The following is a 20,845-nucleotide window of genomic DNA, read 5'->3' as shown; positions in this document are numbered from 1 at the left end:
GGACGAACAGCAGGGACGCTGCGTAGATGTCCGGCACCGTCTGGTAAGAGGACAAGAAGCGTTTGTCTGTGCGTGATGCGGCTCTCGAGCCTATAAAAAGAGACCAGGATAAGAGTTCGTCTCATGATTTTTGTGTGGTTACTATAACGTCAGCACTGAGAATTTTTCATTTTTCACATATGTCCTTTAGTTTTGCTCGCAGGCTAAGTGGCTGACGTTGCTACGTTACAGTGATCATCCCGTTTCGACAGTGAGAAGCAACTAAAACCGAGTCCACCGCGAGTTATTCCCCACTCCCTACAAGAATTTGCCAAGTCCCCGAAAATTCTCCAAAATCCATTTATAATCCAGGATGGAGAATAGAATGTCAGTAAAATATATGGGTAAAATGTCTTGCTCTAAAGTGCAACGGAATGCACCCAGAGCTTCCAATTCGGAGTAAATTGCACCAACCCTTGGTTCGGAGTTTTAGCAGTTTGTTTCATAACATAGAGACGCTATATCAAAAGCCCAAAGTCTCATTGAAATTTGGAAATCATAAGCACAAAAGATCACTTATTGCTAAGGTAACTATCTTTGTTCTCTAGCGGCGTCTAACCCTCTTCGAGAAGAAAGGACGCGGATAAAATCCAGGGCAAGAGGTTCAAACCAATTTAAAACAGAACATACACGTCAATTCAATTAAAAATGCAAGGGCTAGTGATTCGTTATGGAGCGGGGGGGGGGGGTTGGAGAGAGAGTGAAGCGGTATGTGTCAACAATACCCTTCCATATGTCCAAAAAAATTAAAACGTTTAATAACATCAGATAGTCGTGGATAGTCACGGATTTCTTTAGAACTCGAATTATTTTTAGTCTGCGTGCCATAAACCGTACCTGCTCCAACTCCTGGCCTTGATAGATCGCTGATCAGATGTTGCTTGTATTTATAAATCTGAAAGGAAGAAAAAAATAGAAATACGGAGATGAGAACAAAACCACCCAGTGTACAGAATGTCTTTAAGACGCCACCTTATCTGAAGAAAATAAAAAAAAAAACGCGATGAACCTGTCTCTCAAGATCTTCCACGCGTTCAAAAGCGTCGAATTTCAAGTTCCGTTCGTGATCCAGTTGCTGCATCATTTGCTGTAGGGCCTAAGAAAGTGGAATAAAAGTCAATCTAAAGTGCAATCGTTACGTTAGTCTCCAGAGGTAGAGAACGATGAAGAAATTGGGTGATAGAAAAAAAGTGGGAGTGTTTCTTTATCTCACCGTTTGCTCCAGGATTCTTCCTGTGGGTTGCAACTTTCTCCTCAGTTCACCCGTACTGCCTGCGCGAGGTAAAAAGAAGGGGGGAGGGGGTATAGAGGGGAGGGGGTATGAGAGGAGGGGGTATGGGAGGAGGGGGAGGGGGTATGGGGGGGGGAAGAGGAAATTGCGACTCAAAATACCTTCTTGGATTGTTCTTGCGCAGAAAGATTTCTCCGTTGATCTCTATCCAAGTTTTCTACTTAAAGCGGTTATAGTGAGGACTTCCTCGCAGGCTAGTGCAAGAACAGAAGATCGCGTAAGCTACACTGATCACTGGGCGAAATTCGAAACGAACTTTTGTTCAGAGAAAGACGTTTTTTCATCTTGTCACGAGCGTAGGAAGAAAAAACGTGAGTCCCCATCAAGAAACACAATCAAAAACTACTCTTGTGCTCTAAGTTAGCCCTGATTTAGTTGTTTTTCTTACTTTAGCATGTGAAAGAACTAAATAAAACAGAAGGGAAAGAGAAAAGCTGAATTTATTTGATGAAATATTGATTTTATGAGGTTAAGTACTCTGATAACTATCTTCTTCCCATTTGTTTGTCCTAGGGGTTCAATTTTATTGACACATTCTGCCAAATACTTGATGGCCTCACAGATATGATTCAGGCATTCATCGATAACTGTCATACAGCTATAAATTATTACATATATATCCATTCAAGGCAGTTGCTGCTTGCAGGTTGCTAGAGACTTTTCTTCATTTTGTTATTGACTTTCCCTACCCTTCCAACAAAATGTCTAACGATTTGTCTCATTTTTTGATATTCGAACGTTATTTTATTGTACTCATACAATAGGTAAACAATCCAATTAAAGGGACTAAATAAAATCATTTGTTTCCTACTCCCTCGCAATTTCTGTGCTTCTTTCAATGCTTCGTAGGATACGCAATTTTATGCTGGTCGGTAACAAATTAAAAAAAAATATTCGTTTTGCCTTTGGACGATTAGTTTAAACAGCATCCTAAAAATACGTTGAAATGTTTATACAAAAAAACACAATTTATCGCATTCAAACGTAAAGGAGAAATCTTAAAAAAATAAGTAATCCGAAGACTAACTTCCGGCCATAAAGGTCAGAATCTGTTATTTTCCCGGAAATTAAAATAACATTGACTTACGCAATGACTTAGTAAAAATCCTCAAACCGCTAATCACAATTTCCTTCGAACATAAACTATGATCACGGAGCAATGGGGCAACTGACTACTCTCTAAGTTCAATGGAAATTCTCTAGACATGCATATGGCTATGATAGCCTTACATTCCTCCTGAGAAAAAATGATCGAGAAAAACCTGTCAGAAAACGCTGACAGCGTTTTCCAGACGTTCTAACCTCGAAGTAAATGTTACGCCCGAGATCCTGTTGATAGATTAAGTTAGATAAAAAATGTTACTTTTCAGATTGCTAGTCCTGATAATTTTAAAACTTTCTCATTAAAAATATGTATAGAAATAAGTTTAAGCAAGATATCAAAGATCAAAACACTTAAAAGTTCTCCTTTTGAGTGTCGAAAGTTCTACATGCTCGTCACAGCAGTTCAACTTTTTGAGTCAATGGAAATCTTTAATGCCACTTGTTGAATTAGACGTTGGCCGTCTTTTGGTTGTCTCTGCTTTGCAAAGAAGACTCTTGACGTAGATTTCATCGGTATCTTCCTGGTTTTTGCTCCAAATATCAACATTTGTTGGTAACTACAAACTCCTCTGGATTCCAATGCTCACTGCCTCAGCTGTTAAATAAAAGAATCTAAATTTAGAATAGATCGTTGAGTTACAATAAAATTTTTCCCTAGACATGAAGAGATACACTACACAACAAGATTTTCATATAAGATATTTCCTTTTTAGCTCGTATCATCTCTTCTTAAAAGATTGTTGTAATCGTAGGTTTCTCCACGCGATTGTACCGCATCTCAATTAGCTGGGGCAAAAAGATAAACTTTTAACCCGATTAGAAGCAAAACAATAGCAAAAGCAACACTGCTCAAATATAAACAATGAATTCACTTTTTATGTTTTTAAGTAAAAATTATAAACAGAATAGTTGCTTACTTCAGCGTCTAAACATCGTTGAAATCCAGGCTGACGTCATCCCCAATGAGTACAAATGGTGCCCAGTGCTTCACCTCCTTGAACTTTCCAATTTCTCTCATACACTTCATGGCCTGATTGAGAGCTTCACTTGCCTTCTTTCCTTTAGCAAGCGCATCGTAGAAGAAACTCATGAACTCCAGGGTTCCCTCGTCGTCAATCGCCCACAAGGTTACCACAACAGATCTAGCACCTGCACCCAAAAGTGCTCGCGCTATGCCTACCACACCCTCAGCCATAACCTCCCCACGAGCAGTGTGACAGCAACTTAATACAACAAGTCGTGCTCGCAGTCCAGATTCTGCCACATCATTCATTGTCATTAGGTAGTCTTTCTCTTGAGGTTTTGGGTTTTCTCGTGTTGTGTTTGGTGCCAGAAAAACTTCTCCAGTTTCCATTTTACCATGCGCAGCGATGTGTACCAACGCCACCGATGACATTCGGTTTAACACTTCATCTTTTGTTGCCATTTCTCCAGTGAGAGGGGCGATATTGAGGAAACGTCCGATCATCTCCACCTCTTTCCGTGCTCCTGGAAGTTGCTGCAGACGTCTTTCCTGATAGATGATATCTTTGAAACATGGGTCTCCAACAAGCAATGCACCAGTCGTCATATGAAATTGAGTTGAGCAATCAGGAATTAATTGGAGGGTCGTCAAGGACGGAAGCACACGAATTGTAAAAGAATCACTTAGATAAGTTGACTTGGAGTCCTCCAATGCTGCGAAAGGTACAAGGCAAAATGGCCCCTCAGGAACAAATGTAAGCTCTCTACCCTCGATCAAATCAGCAATGGGAGTAACGATGATTTCATAAAGCTTCTGTAAAGCCCTCGATTTCGAGTACAACACATCAATTGGGATGACATCACTCGCCATTGCCTCCCGTTTCGGCGAATCAAGCGAAGGATTTTCGCGCCTAACATTTATTTTTGCACCAATCTCCTCAAGAGCGGTTTTGTTCAGGTGCTCAATAAAAATTTCCAAATCATCCTCATACTTGAAACTATTTACATGTACCTTTCTCATCTGGATGTTATTGTTGCTGAGTATTACCCAGAGGTAAACGCAAGGACCATTTATAGCCATAAAAACTGTGCTCGATGGAACAGCACTCAGAAACGTATTGTTCGAAGAGCTGTTTGTTGAAGAATCTCCAGGCTGATATCTTGCGTCCATGAGATCTCTCAGAGACTGCGCACGTCCTTTTTCTGCGGCAAGAAGAGCCTCTACGACGTTACCTTGCTGTAGATTTGTACGCCACAAACCTTTGTACGCCGTTTGGTGTTGATCACGATAAGAAATCTTCCACTCATCGTTGAGTTGAAGACTGGCCCTGATATCATCATACACCTCTACACTCGACTGAAAGTAGACAAACGCCTTCAAAACATTTCCTAGGCACTTAAAACTTTCACCAAGAGAACAGAGTGCGGATGCCTCTCCAGCCTTGTCTCCTACTTCTTTAGCAATTTCCAGGTGACGTTCATCACACTCGATTGCTGCTTTAAACTCTCCTTGACTTAGACGAATTCTACCAAGAAGGCAAAAGCTTTTTCCCTCTCCGACCTTGTCTCCCACTTCCCTAGCAATTTCTAGAGCAAGGTGATGGTACTCGATTGCAGTTTCGAACCGTCCTAGTCTGAGATAAGCGATACCGAGATTGCCATAACTTCCTTCCTCTCCGACCTTGTCTCCCACTTCTTTAGCAATTTCTTGATGACGTTGATGGTACTCGATTGCTGTTTTGAACTGTCCTAGACTGTCATGAGCGCAGCCGAGATTGGCATAACTTCTTCCCTCTCCGGCCTTGTCTCCCACTTCTTTAGCAATTTCTAGATCACGTTGATGGTACCCGATTGCTGTTTTGAACTGTCCTAGACCTTGATAAGCGCAGCCGAGATTGGCATAACTTTTTCCCTCTCCGGCCTTGTCTCCCACCTCTTTAGCAATTTCTAGATGACGTTGATGGTACCCGATTGCTGTTTTGAACTGTCCTAGACCTTGATAAGCACTGCCGAGATTGGCAAAACTTGTTCCCTCTCCGGCCTTGTCTCCCACTTCTTTAGCAATTTCTAGATGACGTTGATGGTACCCGATTGCTGTTTTGAACTGTCCTAGACCTTGATAAGCGCAGCCGAGATTGGCATAACTTGTTCCCTCTCCGGCCTTGTCTCCCACCTCTTTAGCAATTTCTAGATGACGTTGATGGTACCCGATTGCTGTTTTGAACTGTCCTAGACCTTGATAAGCGCAGCCGAGATTGCCATAACTTCCTCCCTCTCCGGCCTTGTCTCCCACTTCTTTAGCAATTTCTAGATGACGTTGATGGTACCCGATTGCTGTTTTGAACTGTCCTAGACTGTCATAAGCGCAGCCGAGATTGGCATAACTTCTTCCCTCTCCGGCCTTGTTTCCCACTTCTTTAGCAATTTCTAGATGACGTTGATGGTACCCGATTGCTGTTTTGAACTGTCCTAGACCTTTATAAGCAATGCCGAGATTGGCATAACTTGTTCCCTCTCCGGCCTTGTCTCCCACTTCTTTAGCAATTTCTAGATGACGTTGATGGTACCCGATTGCTGTTTTGAACTGTCCTAGACCTTGATAAGCAATGCCGAGATTGGCATAACTTCTTCCCTCTCCGGCCTTGTCTCCCACTTCTTTAGCAATTTCTAGATGACGTTGATGGTACCCGATTGCTGTTTTGAACTGTCCTAGACTGTCATAAGCGCAGCCGAGATTGGCATAACTTTTTCCCTCTCCGGCCTTGTCTCCCACCTCTTTAGCAATTTCTAGATGACGTTGATGGTACCCGATTGCTGTTTTGAACTGTCCTAGACCTTTATAAGCAATGCCGAGATTGCCATAACTTCTTCCCTCTCCGGCCTTGTCTCCCACTTCTTTAGCAATTTCTAGACGACGTTGATGGTACCCGATTGCTGTTTTGAACTGTCCTAGACCTTGATAAGCGCAGCCGAGATTGCCATAACTTCTTCCCTCTCCGGCCTTGTCTCCCACCTCTTTAGCAATTTCTAGATGACGTTGATGGTACCCGATTGCTGTTTTGAACTGTCCTAGACTGTCATAAGCGCAGCCGAGATTGGCATAACTTCTTCCCTCTCCGGCCTTGTTTCCCACTTCTTTAGCAATTTCTAGATGACGTTGATGGTACCGGATTGCTGTTTTGAACTGTCCTAGACCTTGATAAGCGCAGCCGAGATTGCCATAACTACTTCCCTCTCTGACCTTGTCTCCCACTTCTTTTGCAATTTCTAGATCACGTTGATTGTACCCGATTGCTGTTTTGAACTGTCCCTGGTCTTGATAACCACAGCCGAGACTGGCATCACTGTTTGCCATAAACTTTAGTTTAGCATTAGATTTGCTCAGTAAATGAACCAGGGGTTTGCTATTGTTTTCGATCTTAAAACTTGTTAAGGATAAATAAATTATGAATGGATGTGCGAGAATGCGGTGGAATTGTGTTATTTATCAATTTAGAATACGAGATGGAACCTTAGGAATGGGAGCGCTTGCTCAAACTTGGGTTTATTCTGGAGATTTGATCTTTTTGATTATCTTAGAGTGAACTAACCAGCTCTCAAGCGCAGTTATTTGCTTAGTTTTGGTTGTGAAGGTGATGTTCGCCTAGAGATACAAACTAGGGGCCATCAGTTGGAAATTTTTTAATGAATTTTTGAAATGAAATTTTTTAAACTGAGATTTGCGCAGTAATTGAAAGAGCCCTTTGAGAATACTCCTAACAACTGCTCAGTGTGGTATCAGTGAACATCGCTTGCATTACGTGTACACGAATCTGACTGTAACGTGTTAATTTTCTTGGAAATATTTCCTGCGTAGCTTCTTGTATCACGTTTGAAACATTCGTGAAAGGATACGGCCAATCCCATATGAAACCAGCTTCTTGCTTCTTTATACAAGGAAAGCTCGACACAAGCACTGGCTCCTGAAAAGAAGGCAGCAGTCGGTGGTGCAAGGTAGTTATTACCGTCAAGGTACAAACGTATGCAGAAACGATTTGATTTTTGTTTAGATCGAAAACAAAAATTGTGATAAAGAAGAAATTATCAACAATGGAAGAACTTAAAATGGACTATAAGGAGCTTATACAAAGCGGCTTCCAACGAAGGCTCAATTGAAAGTTTATTGACGTTTACTAGTGCTTTTTACCTTTATAGCAGATATAAACACAGCAGATATCATGGACACCTGGGGTGATGTATCCTGCTGTGATCCACACTTTTCATTTTTGACGAAATCATAGAAAGATTTTTGATGAATTATGGCTGAGAACCAACCTTTTTTGATGGCTTTAATTAAAGTGGGTTCCAATTGAACAGCAACTGCTGCATCATCGAGACACTCTTGGTAGTTTCCTATGGAATTTAGGGTATGAGTTTTAGGTGTTCATTACATGCAAATGCAGAAAAGAGGCCAAAAAAAATTGCAATGGCTTAAATCGAGGTCCATCTGCGAGGATCATTTCTTTAATTGATTTTTATGCGGTGTCACGAAAAACGAAATTTATTTCATTTAATGTTGTGATTAGATTCTCTTACGGAAAAAATAACTGTTAAAAAAATTTGGCTCGCTCCTAACCTGTGGTCTCCTATCCCAGCTAGTATCTGGGATGCACTGGGTTCGGCTTCTTTGATGCAATTTCTTAGATTCAGGTATGGATCCAGGGGAGGTGAAATGGGTTAATCCCCCCCCCCTTTTCTGAGCCCCGTTCCTTCTTTTTTTTATTATCCCTCAAATATTGAAATAATATTTGATTTCTCTGATTTCTCTGATTGCGGTGGAGAATATGCATAAGGGATGACTGGTTCTACCAATCAATCTATTCATTTTGAACCCACAAACACACTGTCCAGCATGTAATCCAAAAACGCCTCGTTTCCATGCTTTAACGACGTTGCGTTGTCGTCGTCCAGGCCAGGTCTGTCTACTCTGCCATTCCGACGACGTGCGATTTCGATTTTTAGATTCTGTTTATAACTCTAAGGTTTTGCTCCTCCATCCACAATGCAGCGCTCAATAGCTGGCTTTTTTACAATTCTAAAATAATACAATTGGCATTTGCGTTGTCTAAAATTCGAAAATGTTAATTATTCATGGGAAATCAATCATGCTGATGTACAGACCTCAAACACCTCAACCAGGCTTTGGTTCTATTATATTATTACAAAAATTCACCCCCATTTCATTATCCTGGATCCGCGCCTGAGATTGTGGTCCACTTGCGAGAATCACGTCTTTGCTTGAAGGAGATTGCGCATTCCATTATCTATCGCTGCACGACAAATTTATAAGTTTGAAATGAAATCCTTACCCAAATGGAAATGAGCTGCTGCCCTGTTACTATAAAGCTTCGCGTTGAGCCGTTTATCTCTGCAGTTGACTTGAAGTCCTTCAGTGTAGGAGTTTATCGCGTTATTAGCCTCTCCTTGTCTGTATTCTTTGTTTCCTGTCTCGAGACATTCTTTTGCTATCCCTGAAAACAAACCGGGCTCAGGTTCGTTTGCTTTGTTTATTTTTTTATTTAGTTATATACTTATTTAAAGATTTGCACACAACTTACAATGTGGGGGTTGTGGAAATAATAAGAAATCATGTCCTCTACAAGGTTCGGCTACCAGCCCAGCCCCATGGTAGTGACAATTCAATAAATATTTAAAAACAAGAAAAATCCTTCACCAATTCAGCAACAAAAGATAAATAAGTTAATTGATTAATTAATAATTAACAAATGCATGTACTATATAAATTGACTCTTCTACATTTGGGACGAATAATCTTAGATGAAATCTTAAATCTTATTCTTTTTTCTGATGGTGACAAAGCTTGAAATCCGAAGAGTTATATTTTTCTGTTTCTAAAGTTATTTACAGTACATAAGAAAAGTTGACGTAAATGTGCCAAAACTATACTGGGGCTCTTTCAAGAGTGCAATTTCACCTTGTTTTCTCACCTCTTAAAGGATCAACGTATACACCGAATTCATGGTCACATGAAGTTACTTGACTTTCCTCGGTCGCTGAAATTAACAAGAAGTTATTTTAAACTTATCAGTGATCACAACAATGTGTAATTCTAACCAAGCGAATTTTCAGATTTCCAAAACCTTCAAGTTGAATTGCTCTCAAATAACAACCCCTTCAAAATTACCGTAAAGAGGACTTTCCCTTTTTTATAAAAGCCTTTTAACTATTACTCCTTTTTTCTTCGTTTAATATATTTGCACCTATTCGGGAAACGCAGACCGCAACATATCTTTGGTCAAGATCTCCTGGAGATAAAATGGATTTTCGGTTTGCTTTATCGCAGTAAATTTTTAAACACTCATGCGGAACACCAATAATAAAAGCCTGGAGCCCATTACTTAAAAGCCTAGTATTCGGGCCTACTCGCTAGCTAGAGAAATCTCATTCGCATCTTTTGTTTAGTCTCGTCACGCTACAGGGGAGAGAGAAGGTTGCGTGACGAGATCAAACGGCGGCTGCGAAGGAGAATATGGTAAGCGTGGCATCAATGTAGTTTATTCCCACTTAGAATTGTTCAGAGAACAGTGACAACAGACCACAAAATACCTGTGTGTGATCTGATTTTATGTCAATGGGAAGGGTCTTTTTTGCTCTTTCTCTTGAACTATATATTTTTTGGAAACTTTGAAAGTTAATGATCTTTTTCTTGTACAAAAAAGAAAAAATAGTGTCCCATCTGAACCCACTTATCCAAAAATAATACCTATTGTATGCGTTGCAAGCCTATGTTTCTCACTTGTGACCGGGAGCTCATCTTTTTCATCCAGTTCTTCTCCCGTTGTAGGGAGGTTACTTTCCGCCATAGCTGGAAATAAAATAGAATCAATTGTACTGTGCTAGAAAACATGGAAAGAGGAGAGTCACACAAAAGTAATTTAAAGAGAACGTGAAACACATGTATATTTAATTATAAAGAAAGAGGGAGAATCTCAAAGTTTCCATTATCACACTATTGTTGCAGCACACTATTGATATCGCAAAACTAGGGAGAACTTTGAAAATATCAGTAAACGCATCGCTGAAAAAGAAAATGTGTTGCTGTATAGTTTTGAAGAAGATATTTTGATAATTTCTAATAGCTGGTGAGGTGATCTCGTCTCTTAGAATCAGATTCTGCACCATCATCAGCATTCATTGAGCCCACGTTTTAATCTTTCAGCGAACGACATAAATAAACAAGCTCAATATGTACCAAATTCAGTCTATTACTGAGCAAAAGATATATCTACTAAAACGGAACTCCAACTGAAAACCAGTCAGAAATAACTTGACTAACCACCTTGAGGATACGTAGTTCGAATAAATGAAGACAAAAGTCTAGTTCCCTAGCAAACCACATTAATAACGGGTCAAGTTCGAATGATGTTGGCAAGCCTTCAAAGGAAAAATAATTAATCGCGACGTTAGCGAGGTTTCGTTTTCATACGTGATCAAGATTCATCGGATTTAGAAAAAAATAAACAGGAATCGAAGGAGGGAAGAAGTAAATGTTCCATTCATACCTATATCTCGAATTAATGATACGTTCAGTATCCGAGTTAAGAAACCCAAATGATTAATCGTGACGTTGGCGAGGATTCGTTTTTATATGTGATTAAGAATTCGTAGTGATTGTGGTTTCTAGGGTAAAGATTTCACTTTTGTTAGGTTTGTCACGTTTATCAAATATTCCTTGTTCTAAAGCGTTGGAATCCGCGAGCGCGGAGCGATATTAGACGAATCCTGTGCTGACACCGGCTACCAAGGTGGACAAAGTGTATGGTTTTTTTAATATGATTCCTACTTAGATTACGCAAAAACGAAAAAAATTGCTTGTAGCCGGTTTAATACCTCGTGTAATGTCTAATGACACCACTTTGTATTTATGTGACATGAAAAAAAGGTTTTTTGACAGTTTTGGTTACAACGGAATCACAGTTATGTCTCTCGTAAAAACAAGGAAAATCACGAAGAGACTCGCAGATTCATGTAGTAATTCCTGAGGCGTGTAAATAATTTTTTTCATGCAATAAATTCTTTATTGACGAAGCTTTTGTATTGGTTCTTCAAAATAGAGTGAAGGAACTTAGCCAATACACAGGCTTTTCAAACTCACACTTGGTCAGTAATGTGCATAAAGAGGCTATTACATAGCCGCACTTGGATACGAATATTCATTTCTTCAAAGAGAAATCTTAAACTAGGGGGAAAATTCGTATTAAAAAGCGAAGGTATATCCTCTTGTTTATTTTGTCGATAGTGATTGCAAATTTGAATCAAAGACAACTTTGAAACACATTCGAAGAGCACTGAATGCAGAGATCTGCGGCATCGAAAACTCAGCTCGCCCGAAAATCACTTTAAAAAGTTTGGGCATAAAAATATAACAATTTCTCATTACAAGAACTATTTCCTTTAAAACATTGAGTTCAGTCTTAGAATCGCCCGTAGATGTAAACAAAAGCATTGCATGGAAAGTGAAACTGTTATGTTGATAAATCTGGTTGTGGTAACGAAATTGACATCTTTATATCTGAGGATATAAATGGTACCCTTGCTGCCTGCGATAAAGATGCCATGGTTTCGAAACAGAATAAATATCGAAGTTTTTGTATTTCATCAACAACTACATTACCGTTGTTATTAAATCCAGATTGTTGCTGCAATCCAAAGACATGGAGCAGGTACGCAGGAATTTTGTAACTTTTGCTTTTTTTAACCTAAGGCTTTATTTGACACTTCGCTTCATTTTTGAGAAATATGACAATGGGACATTGACGTGAGTTATAATTAAATATAACACGTCATCTAGCTCTGTCACGCGCTCCGCATCACGCGCTTTTGCCGCATACTTTTCACGTGCAGTTAAAGCTTTAACTCCTAAAGACCTGGTTGCTGCTACATGTTTCCTTTTAAACTACTCACGTGAATTTGGTTTTTTATCAAGATAACAACTTTTACCTGATAAGTTTGAGTATTCTCATTATTTATTTGCTGGATTTTACAATATTACTGGAAGAATTTTCATGTTAATCACTTCTGGGAGTTAAAGGGTTAGGGAAATTAAAACGCGCGCAGACTAGTCAGAAGTGAATTAAGTGAGAGAAACCAATACAAATTTATTTTCTTGAGTTTTGTGAAATAATTCCCGATCTGAAAACAATAAACCAGGAAAATCTACTGAAATTATATTTAATGCAGTTGTCAGGAGGTAGAAACGCAGGAATACGCGCTTCCATAAATAACATGAGCTCTAAACAGCTGTCATAAATTCCAAATTAAAAATTGATTTGTACCTGTCAAACCGTCATCCGCTAAATCCCTCTATTCTCCAAAAGATGCCATTTGTTATATCTACATGCCTGAAAGTAACAAGAGTAAAAGTTTTGCTTTACAAAAGTTTTTATGCCTATTCATATATCTCTGTACGTTGCAAAAATATTTGAAGCATAATAGCCTCCAGTTTACATCAAAATAATTGCTCGTATTCAGAGTCATTGTGGTTTCTGGGGTAAAAATTTCCCTTTTGTTGGCTTTTTGTCACGTTATTCACAAATATTCCTTCTGTGTCTTTGTTCTTCTAAAGTGGTGGGACCCGTAAGCGAGCAAGATTTGGCGAATGTTGTGTTGCGATTGGCTACTCAAGAGGACCAAATGTGTTGTCTTTTGATTCCTGCTTAGGTCACACACATAAAAAAAAAAAATGTTCTTTTATTAAAAACTGGATCATTGGATAATGCAATTCAAGACTTCTTATTGGCTTAGCCATTATGGTATATGAGCCAATATACCATAATCTAATATCTGTACATTGTAACATCCGGTTTCTTCCTACAAAATAAAGTCAAGAAGATTTGTCTAATATCTTGGGGGCGTTTTCCTTTTAATAAAACAATTATTTCACTCGCGCTTGTTGGATATCAGATGATTATAGCCAACTCGCCTCGTTGCCTATTTATCATATCATATCCAACACTCGATCTTGTAATAATTGTCCAGTAGCCGATTAGATATCTCGTCTAATGTCAGAACTTAGACAAATATTATTGTCACATGAATAAAAGGTTATTTTTGGCAGTTTTGGCTACAACGGAGTCACAGATACTTCTCTAGTAAAAACAAACAACATTATGATGAGACTCGTCGATTCATTCAGTAATTCCATGGGGCATGTAGATGTTTGTTTGTATCGCGCAAAGAATCCTTTTTTTGACGAGGATCTCGCCTCGGTTCTTAAAAACTTAGTAAAGGTCAATACGCAGCCTTCTTAAGCTCACACTTGGTCAGTAATGCACATGAAGGTGGTAATATAGTGCACGTGGATATCAGTTTTTATTTACCATCGAGTGTAAATTATATCTCGAACTCCTTCAAAGAGAAATTTCAAACTAGGTGAGATAGACCGTTATTAGAGAATTAAGATGTCTGATGGGTGCGTATCGGAATGGGACTCTGTTCCATCTGGTGTCCCGCAAGGTACCAAACTAGGTCCCTGGCTTTTCTTGACTATGATAGACGATTTAGCGATCACCAACGCCTCCCTATGGAAATTTGTCGACGAGACGACGGCCTCAAAGAAAGATCACCCCAGTGGAGCTCAAAATACCACGAACTAAGTAATAGAGTGGTCGAAGAAAAACAGACTAATACTAAACATAGACAAATGGAAAGAGCTGCGAATTGGTTTCTCTTCAATTCCAAGGGATTTTGATCCAGTTTCAATAGATGGTAAACACATGAAATTGGTTAAACAAGCCAAACTCTTGGGTGTTACCATCTCCGAAGATTTGAAATGGAACGCTCACATAACTGAGATTACCAAGAAAGCAGCAAAGAGAACCTATTTCCTTGTTCAGCTAAAAAGAGCTCACGTTCCACCAAAAGACCTTTGCCTCTTTTATACGGCATGTGTAAGATCCATAATCGATTATGCAGCACAAGTTTTTCATTACTCTCTCCCTGAATACCTCCACCAAGAACTAGAACGTATTCAGGAAAGATATCTATGAGAGTCATTTGTCGTGGTATGCAACACGAACAGGCCTTAGCTATTATGAATCTTCCATGGTGAAAGACCACCATGAAAATATGTGTACAGCAATATTTCGCGATATAATGAACGATCCTCAGCATAAATTAAGTAAACTTTTACCACCCCGCTATGTAAGCTCTCATAGGTCAAGGCACGAGCGTACCTTTGCTTTGCCATTTTGCAAGACAAATAGACTTAAAAACAATTTATATATTGCTTCGGCCAGAATAGTCAACAGCCACAAATAATGTACAGTTTCCACCTTACGATAAACTATGTAATTTTAATACTAAGATGTATACATGTACATAGTAATTTCTATTTTATATCTGTGAATACGCAATTCAGTTCATGCTGCAAAGTATTTACCAATTAAGTATCTATCTATCTAAAAGGCGAACGGATATCATCTTGCTTAGTATGAAGATATTGATTGCAAATGTGAATCAAAGACAATTTTGAAACATAATTTAAGAGCACTGAATGCGGAGATCTGTTGCATCGAGAACTCAACTTGCCCGAAAAAAACTTTAACTTTGGATATAGAAATATAACAATTTCTTATTACAGGGAATATTTCCTTTAAAACGTATTGAGGTCAGTCTTGGAAATGACCGTAGATTTAAACAAAATCTTTGGATGCATGGAAAGTAAAACCGTCATGTTGATAAATCTGGTTGTGATGACGGCGGACATTGACATCTTGACGTGTGAAAATATACATGATGCCCTTACTGCGTGCGATGAATATGTCATGATTTAAAAGCCAAAAAAAAAATGCTGGTATTTCACGGACAACTACATTAACATCAATAAAGATTTAGAAATGCAAAGACTAGCAAAAACTAACGATAAAAACCGACGTTTCGGTGTCATCATGATGCCATTGTCAAGGAGAAATAAAAAATGAAGTTTGTGGCAAGGTGTAACACTAAATTAGCATAAATATGTTACGAGCTAATTAAACAAATACTTTTGCGCGAATTGAATCGCTTTGCACGTTCAGAGTGGGTTTTAAGTCTCTGATGAAAAGCATTTCGTTCACCAAACAATCGAACTTGTTACTACACTTTTTCAGAATGCTAAAACGTTTCAGTAGGTCTTTCGGGACTTCGCTATTAATACTATAGATCGTGGATGTTGCGAAATCAAAACTGTTGTCGCAATTTATAGACACCTCAGGTTTTGTTTCATACTTCGCTTCATTTTCGAGAAATATTGGCTGGTTTTGATGTTGAAAAGAACTATAGTTAAATGTAACACGTCATCTAGCTCTGTCACGCGCTCATCACGCGCTTCTGCAGCATACTGATCACGCATGGTTAAAGCTTTAACTCCCAAGAGAACTGATTGCAGTGATCTACTGTATCGAAAACTCAGCTCGCCCGAAAACCACTTTAACTTTGGACATTAAAATGCAACAATTTCTCACAACAGGGACTCTTTCCTTTAAAACATATTAAGTTCAGTCTTAAAAGAAGTCCGTAGATGTAAACAAAATCTTTGCATGGAAAGTAAAACCGTCATGGTGATAAATCTGGTTGTGGTGACAACATTGACATCTTTACTTATGAAGATATAAATGGTACCCTTACTGCGTACGATGAAGATCTCATGGTTTCGAAACAGAAACAAATGCTGGTATGCACAGACAACAACATTACCGTTATTATCATTATAGATCATGAATGTCGCGAAATCAAAACTGTTGCCGCGATCTTTAGACATTCAGCAGAAACGTAGGCAAATTATATTTTTTTCCCCTCTCTTTAATTTAAGGTTTTGTTTCACACTTCGCTTCATTTTCGAGAAATTTTGGCTGGTTTTATGCTGACAAGAGCTAAACTAACTAAAGCGCGTAATCTAACTATGTCACGTGCTCATCACGCGCTTCTGCCGCATTTTGTCTACGTTCCGTTAAAGCTTTAACTCCCAAGATCTGATTGTTGATTCTCCCCTATTACTGCAACATGTTTCCTTTTAAATTAATTACGCTTTGTTTTCGTGATCGAAATTGCTGCTCTACCTTAAGAAAGTCATTGTGCTTTTTTTGTTTTTGGTTTTTTATTTTTTATCTTTATTACTTGTTTACACTTTTATGCATGACGATTGATTCATTGTGCGATTTAAATTCAGCTATTTCCCTTTCAGCGGAAAACACTCACAATCCGTAAAATTCTTTTTCTCCTCAGAGCAGGACGTACACTGAATCGAAAGGATGAATTCTTACTGCGAGTTATATTTTGCCAATACAATTTCTCTTGGAGTAATTAACTCGATATACGACTCGTTCGCTGCTCTCTCGTGAGATATCGAGATGATAACGAGAGAGTAATTCCATATCTACAAGCTACCATGTATTATTTTGTTTACTATGTATGAATGGTGACTTTATCAAGAAATGAACATTTGCAATTCATTGATCAACCTGACAAAGTGGCGCGAAAGGCGAGTGACGCGTCAGCAGCTTATTGGCGATCTCGATCAATGCAGCTTACATGAAGGATATTTTTCCATCATCTTTCCCTGAAAATGCATTACGTTTTTTCCAAATTTTCAATTTTCACTTTCACCGTTACAAGGTTATAAATGTTCTAAAAATGATAAAGGTGAACTTTTTCCTCTTCAATAACTCCCGCCGATGGCGCACCAAATATGTTTGCAGCCAAAAGTGAAAAGTCTCCAGTGAAATTCAGTGGCGCTATAGATCTCATGCCAATGCAATCAGGTTTGGAATGATAAAATCTGTTCTCTCCGAACATGGGAATGATTTTGATTTGCATAATTAAAAATTTGGTTTTGTTCGTTCGTAATCGAGTCCCGTGAAAGATTAAACAGACATCAATATTATTTGTGTTCATTCGCTGATCTCTCACATGGAAAGAGAATTTGGTGTGACATCAAAATACTTCCCTTATGAGGTAACCTTCTAGGTTCTCAACGATCACAACTTTTTTGTTGGTGGAATCAGTTGCATTGATTTCTGCTCTGTGAGAACAATCTACACATGTTCATCATCGGAGGGAAACGTAAAGGAAAAAACATCCTATCCACAATATAGTAGCATTTTTGTGTATTTTTTTGCACGATTTTCCGATTTTTAGTTACAGCATGCCCTATAATACTTCACTGTCTTTCCTTACCCAAAGAGTGCCGCAATTAAACTCCAATAAAACTCTTTTGCCACGGATACTTGACTTCGCGTCGTAACTAAAGGAAAAGAGATTTAAAAAATCATTACCGCTGAAGTTATTCAAGTGTTTTTTTTTTTTTTTTATCTGTGTATGTGTGTAGAAACCCTCCATGTATCTTACGGGAGCTTTTATGAATAAATTGTCACTGAACCGCTTGTAAGCTGGGACCGTGAAAAAGAATTTTAAGTCCCTCTCTCTTTGATCCACCTTTTTTTTCTTGTGTTAAGATGCAGTAAGGGAGGTTATATATTATGGTTCATGTAAGACAAGCGGTGCACATGACACTGGAATCAGTAATGTTGCATTTCATTCATCCTCGTGGGCAAAAAAGTCAGCTACTTCAAGGTCCATTAATATATTCTTAATGTCAGCATTGAGAAACAAATTCTGTTGTTTTAAATGATATGAGAGATGGGCAATCTTTTTAAAAATTATTTTTTCATCTGTCACGATGGAGCTTGAAATATGTTTTCTTTCGTTACATAATTTTTATACATGATATGGCCATATGAGCTTTTGTTCAAGATTTTTACGGCTTTCCGTGCTACCTAAGTGTAAGGAAAGACCGCAGATTGCCATATGGCCATATGGCCATGGCAATCTGGCCATATGGCCAAATGGCAATCTGCGGGAGTTCGATGGCGAGAGTTCGATGTCGAGAGTTCGATGGCCATATGGCCATGGCAATCTGGCCATATGGCCAAATGGCAATCTGCGGTCTTTCCTTACACTTAGGTAGCACGGAAAGCCGTAAAAATCTTGAACAAAAGCTCATCTTTCAAACCGCAAGTCTAAATCCCACAAGGATCAACGAAAGCTTTCCATTCCACTAATTTATTCTTGTTTTTCTCGTTGCCATGTTCCCACCAATAACGTAGTTCCATTCTCTGCCTTTAAAAGCACACACAACCCACAATTCCTCTATTCGCTCCGACGATGGGCTAACGCTCGAAACGTCAGCATTTGTAATCGTTACGGTGGCCAATTTACTACTTCAACTTTGTTGATATATCCAAATTATTTCGTTACTCCCACCGACGCACCCCCAAACAGTTTCTTTCGAAACTATCAGCCTTTATTATTTTGTTTACTATGTATGAATGGCGACTTTATCAAGGAATGAAAATTTGCAATTCATTGATCAACCTGACAAAGTGGCGCGAAAGGCGAGTGACGCGTCAGCAGCTGATTGGCGATATCAATCAATGCAGCTTACATGAAAGATATTTTTCCATCATCTTTCCATGAAAATGCATTACTTTTTTTCCAAATTTTCAATTTTCGCTTTCACCGTTACAACGTTATAAATCTTCTAAAATGATAAAGGTGAACTTTTTTCTCATCAATAACTCCCGCCGATGTCGCACCAAATATGTTTGCAGCCAAAAGTGAAAAGTCTCCGGTGAAATTCAGTGGCGCTATAGATCTCATGCCAATGCAATCAGGTTTAGAATGATAAAATCTGTTCTCTCCGATTATGAGAATGATTTTGATTTGCATAATTAAAAATTTGGTTTTTTTCGTTCGTAATCGAGTCCCAAGAAAGATTGAACGGACATCAATATTATTTATGTTCATTCGCTGGTTACCTCTCACATGGAAGGAGAATTTGGTGTGACATCAAAATACTTCCCTTAAGAGGTAACTTTCTAGGTTCTCAACGATCACAATTTTTTTGTTGGTGGAATCAGTTGCATTGATTTCTAATCTGTGAGAACAACCTACACATGTTCATCACCGGAGGGAAACGTAAAGCAAAAAAACATCCTATCCACAATATAGTAGCCTTTTTGTATACTTTTTTGCACAATTTTCCGATTTTTGATTAGAACATGCCCTATATTACTTCACTTTCTTTCCTTACCCAAAGAGTGCCGCAATTAAACTCCAATAAAACTCTTTTGCCAAGGATACTTGACTTCGCGTCGTAACTAAAGGAAAAGAGATTTAAAAAATCGTTACCGCTGAAGTTATTCAAGTGTTTAATTTTTTTTTATCTGTGTGTGTGTAGAAACCCTCGGTGTATCTTACAGGAGTTTTTATGAATAAATTGTCATTGAACCACTTGAAAATGGATTTTAAGTCCCTCTCTCTCTTTCATCCACCTTTTTTTTCTCGTGTTAAGATGCAGTAAGGGAGTTCATATATTATGGTTCATGTAAGACAAGCAGTGCGCATGACACTGGAATCAGTAATGTTGCATTTCATAGATCCTCGTGGACAAAAAAGTCAGCTACTTCAAGGTGCATTAATATATTCTTAATGTCAGCATTGAGAAATTAATTCTGTTGTTTTAAATGATATGAGAGATGGGCAATGTTTTTAAAAATTCTTTTTACATCTGTCACGATGGAGCTTGAAATATGTTTTCTTTCGTTACATAATTTTTATACATGACACTTTCAACATTGATGATTGCAAATTTGAATCAAAGACAATTTTGAAACACATTATCAAAGAATTAATACAGAGATCTGCTGCATCGAAAACTCAGGTCCCCGAAAACCACTTCAACTTCTTTGGACATAGAAATTCAACAGTTTTTCATTACAGGGACTACTTCCTTTAAAACATGTTCAGTTCAGTCTTAGAAACGTCCGTAGATGTAAAAAAGTCTTTGCATGGAAAGTAAAACCGTCATTTTGATAAATCTGATTGTGTTGACGACATTAACATATTTACGGGTGAAAGTACAATTGGTACCCTTACTGCGTGCGATGAAGATGTCATGGTTTCGAAACAGAAAAAAATGCTGGTATGCACAGAAAAAAACATTACCGCTATTATCATTATAGATCGTGAATGTCGGGAAATCAAAACTGTTGCCGCGATCTTTAGACATTCAGCAGAAACGAAGGCATTTTGTATATTTTTCTCTTTTCAACCTAAGGCTTTGTTTCACACTTCACTTCATTTTTGAGATATATTGGCTGGTTTTGATGTTGAACAGAGCTAAATATCAAATAAGCGCGCAATCTAGTTCTCTCACGTGCTCATCACGCGCTTCTGCCGCATACTGATCACATGCAGTTAAAGCTTTAACTCCCAAGATCTGATTGTTAATTCTCCCCTCTTGCTGCTACATGCTTCCTTTTAAGTTAGTGGCGCCAATTTGGTTTTAGATCAAGATAACCGCCTCCCGGTTAGCTCAATTGGTATAGCGCTGGACTGTTGTGCGGGAGG

The 20,845-nt window shown here is 38.6% G+C and overlaps 2 protein-coding genes across 2 annotated transcripts in view; one reads left to right on the top strand and one right to left on the bottom strand.

Moving 5' to 3' along the window:
* The window catches only part of LOC111333738 (endoribonuclease LACTB2), a 149,127-nt gene that overhangs the window by 20,243 nt on the left and 108,039 nt on the right, over positions 1-20,845 (top strand). The window lies entirely within an intron of this gene.
* On the bottom strand, positions 1,753-17,684 carry LOC111333706 (uncharacterized). Its single transcript, XM_088751421.1, has 9 exons — positions 17,612-17,684; positions 12,733-12,798; positions 10,194-10,262; positions 9,385-9,450; positions 8,746-8,907; positions 7,712-7,789; positions 7,292-7,359; positions 3,352-6,815; positions 1,753-3,029 (listed from the first exon to the last, which is right to left on the bottom strand). Exons 3-8 carry the CDS (start codon positions 10,258-10,260, stop codon positions 3,360-3,362), a joined length of 3,897 nt encoding a protein of 1,298 aa, XP_088607547.1. The 5' UTR covers positions 10,261-10,262; positions 12,733-12,798; positions 17,612-17,684; the 3' UTR covers positions 1,753-3,029; positions 3,352-3,359.

This window comes from Stylophora pistillata, chromosome 2, assembly GCF_964205215.1.
Source record: "Stylophora pistillata chromosome 2, jaStyPist1.2, whole genome shotgun sequence".
In the NCBI taxonomy this organism is placed as follows: Eukaryota; Metazoa; Cnidaria; class Anthozoa; order Scleractinia; family Pocilloporidae; genus Stylophora; species Stylophora pistillata.
Note: the sequence above shows the minus strand (reverse complement) of the source record. Positions and strands in the feature narration are given on the sequence as shown.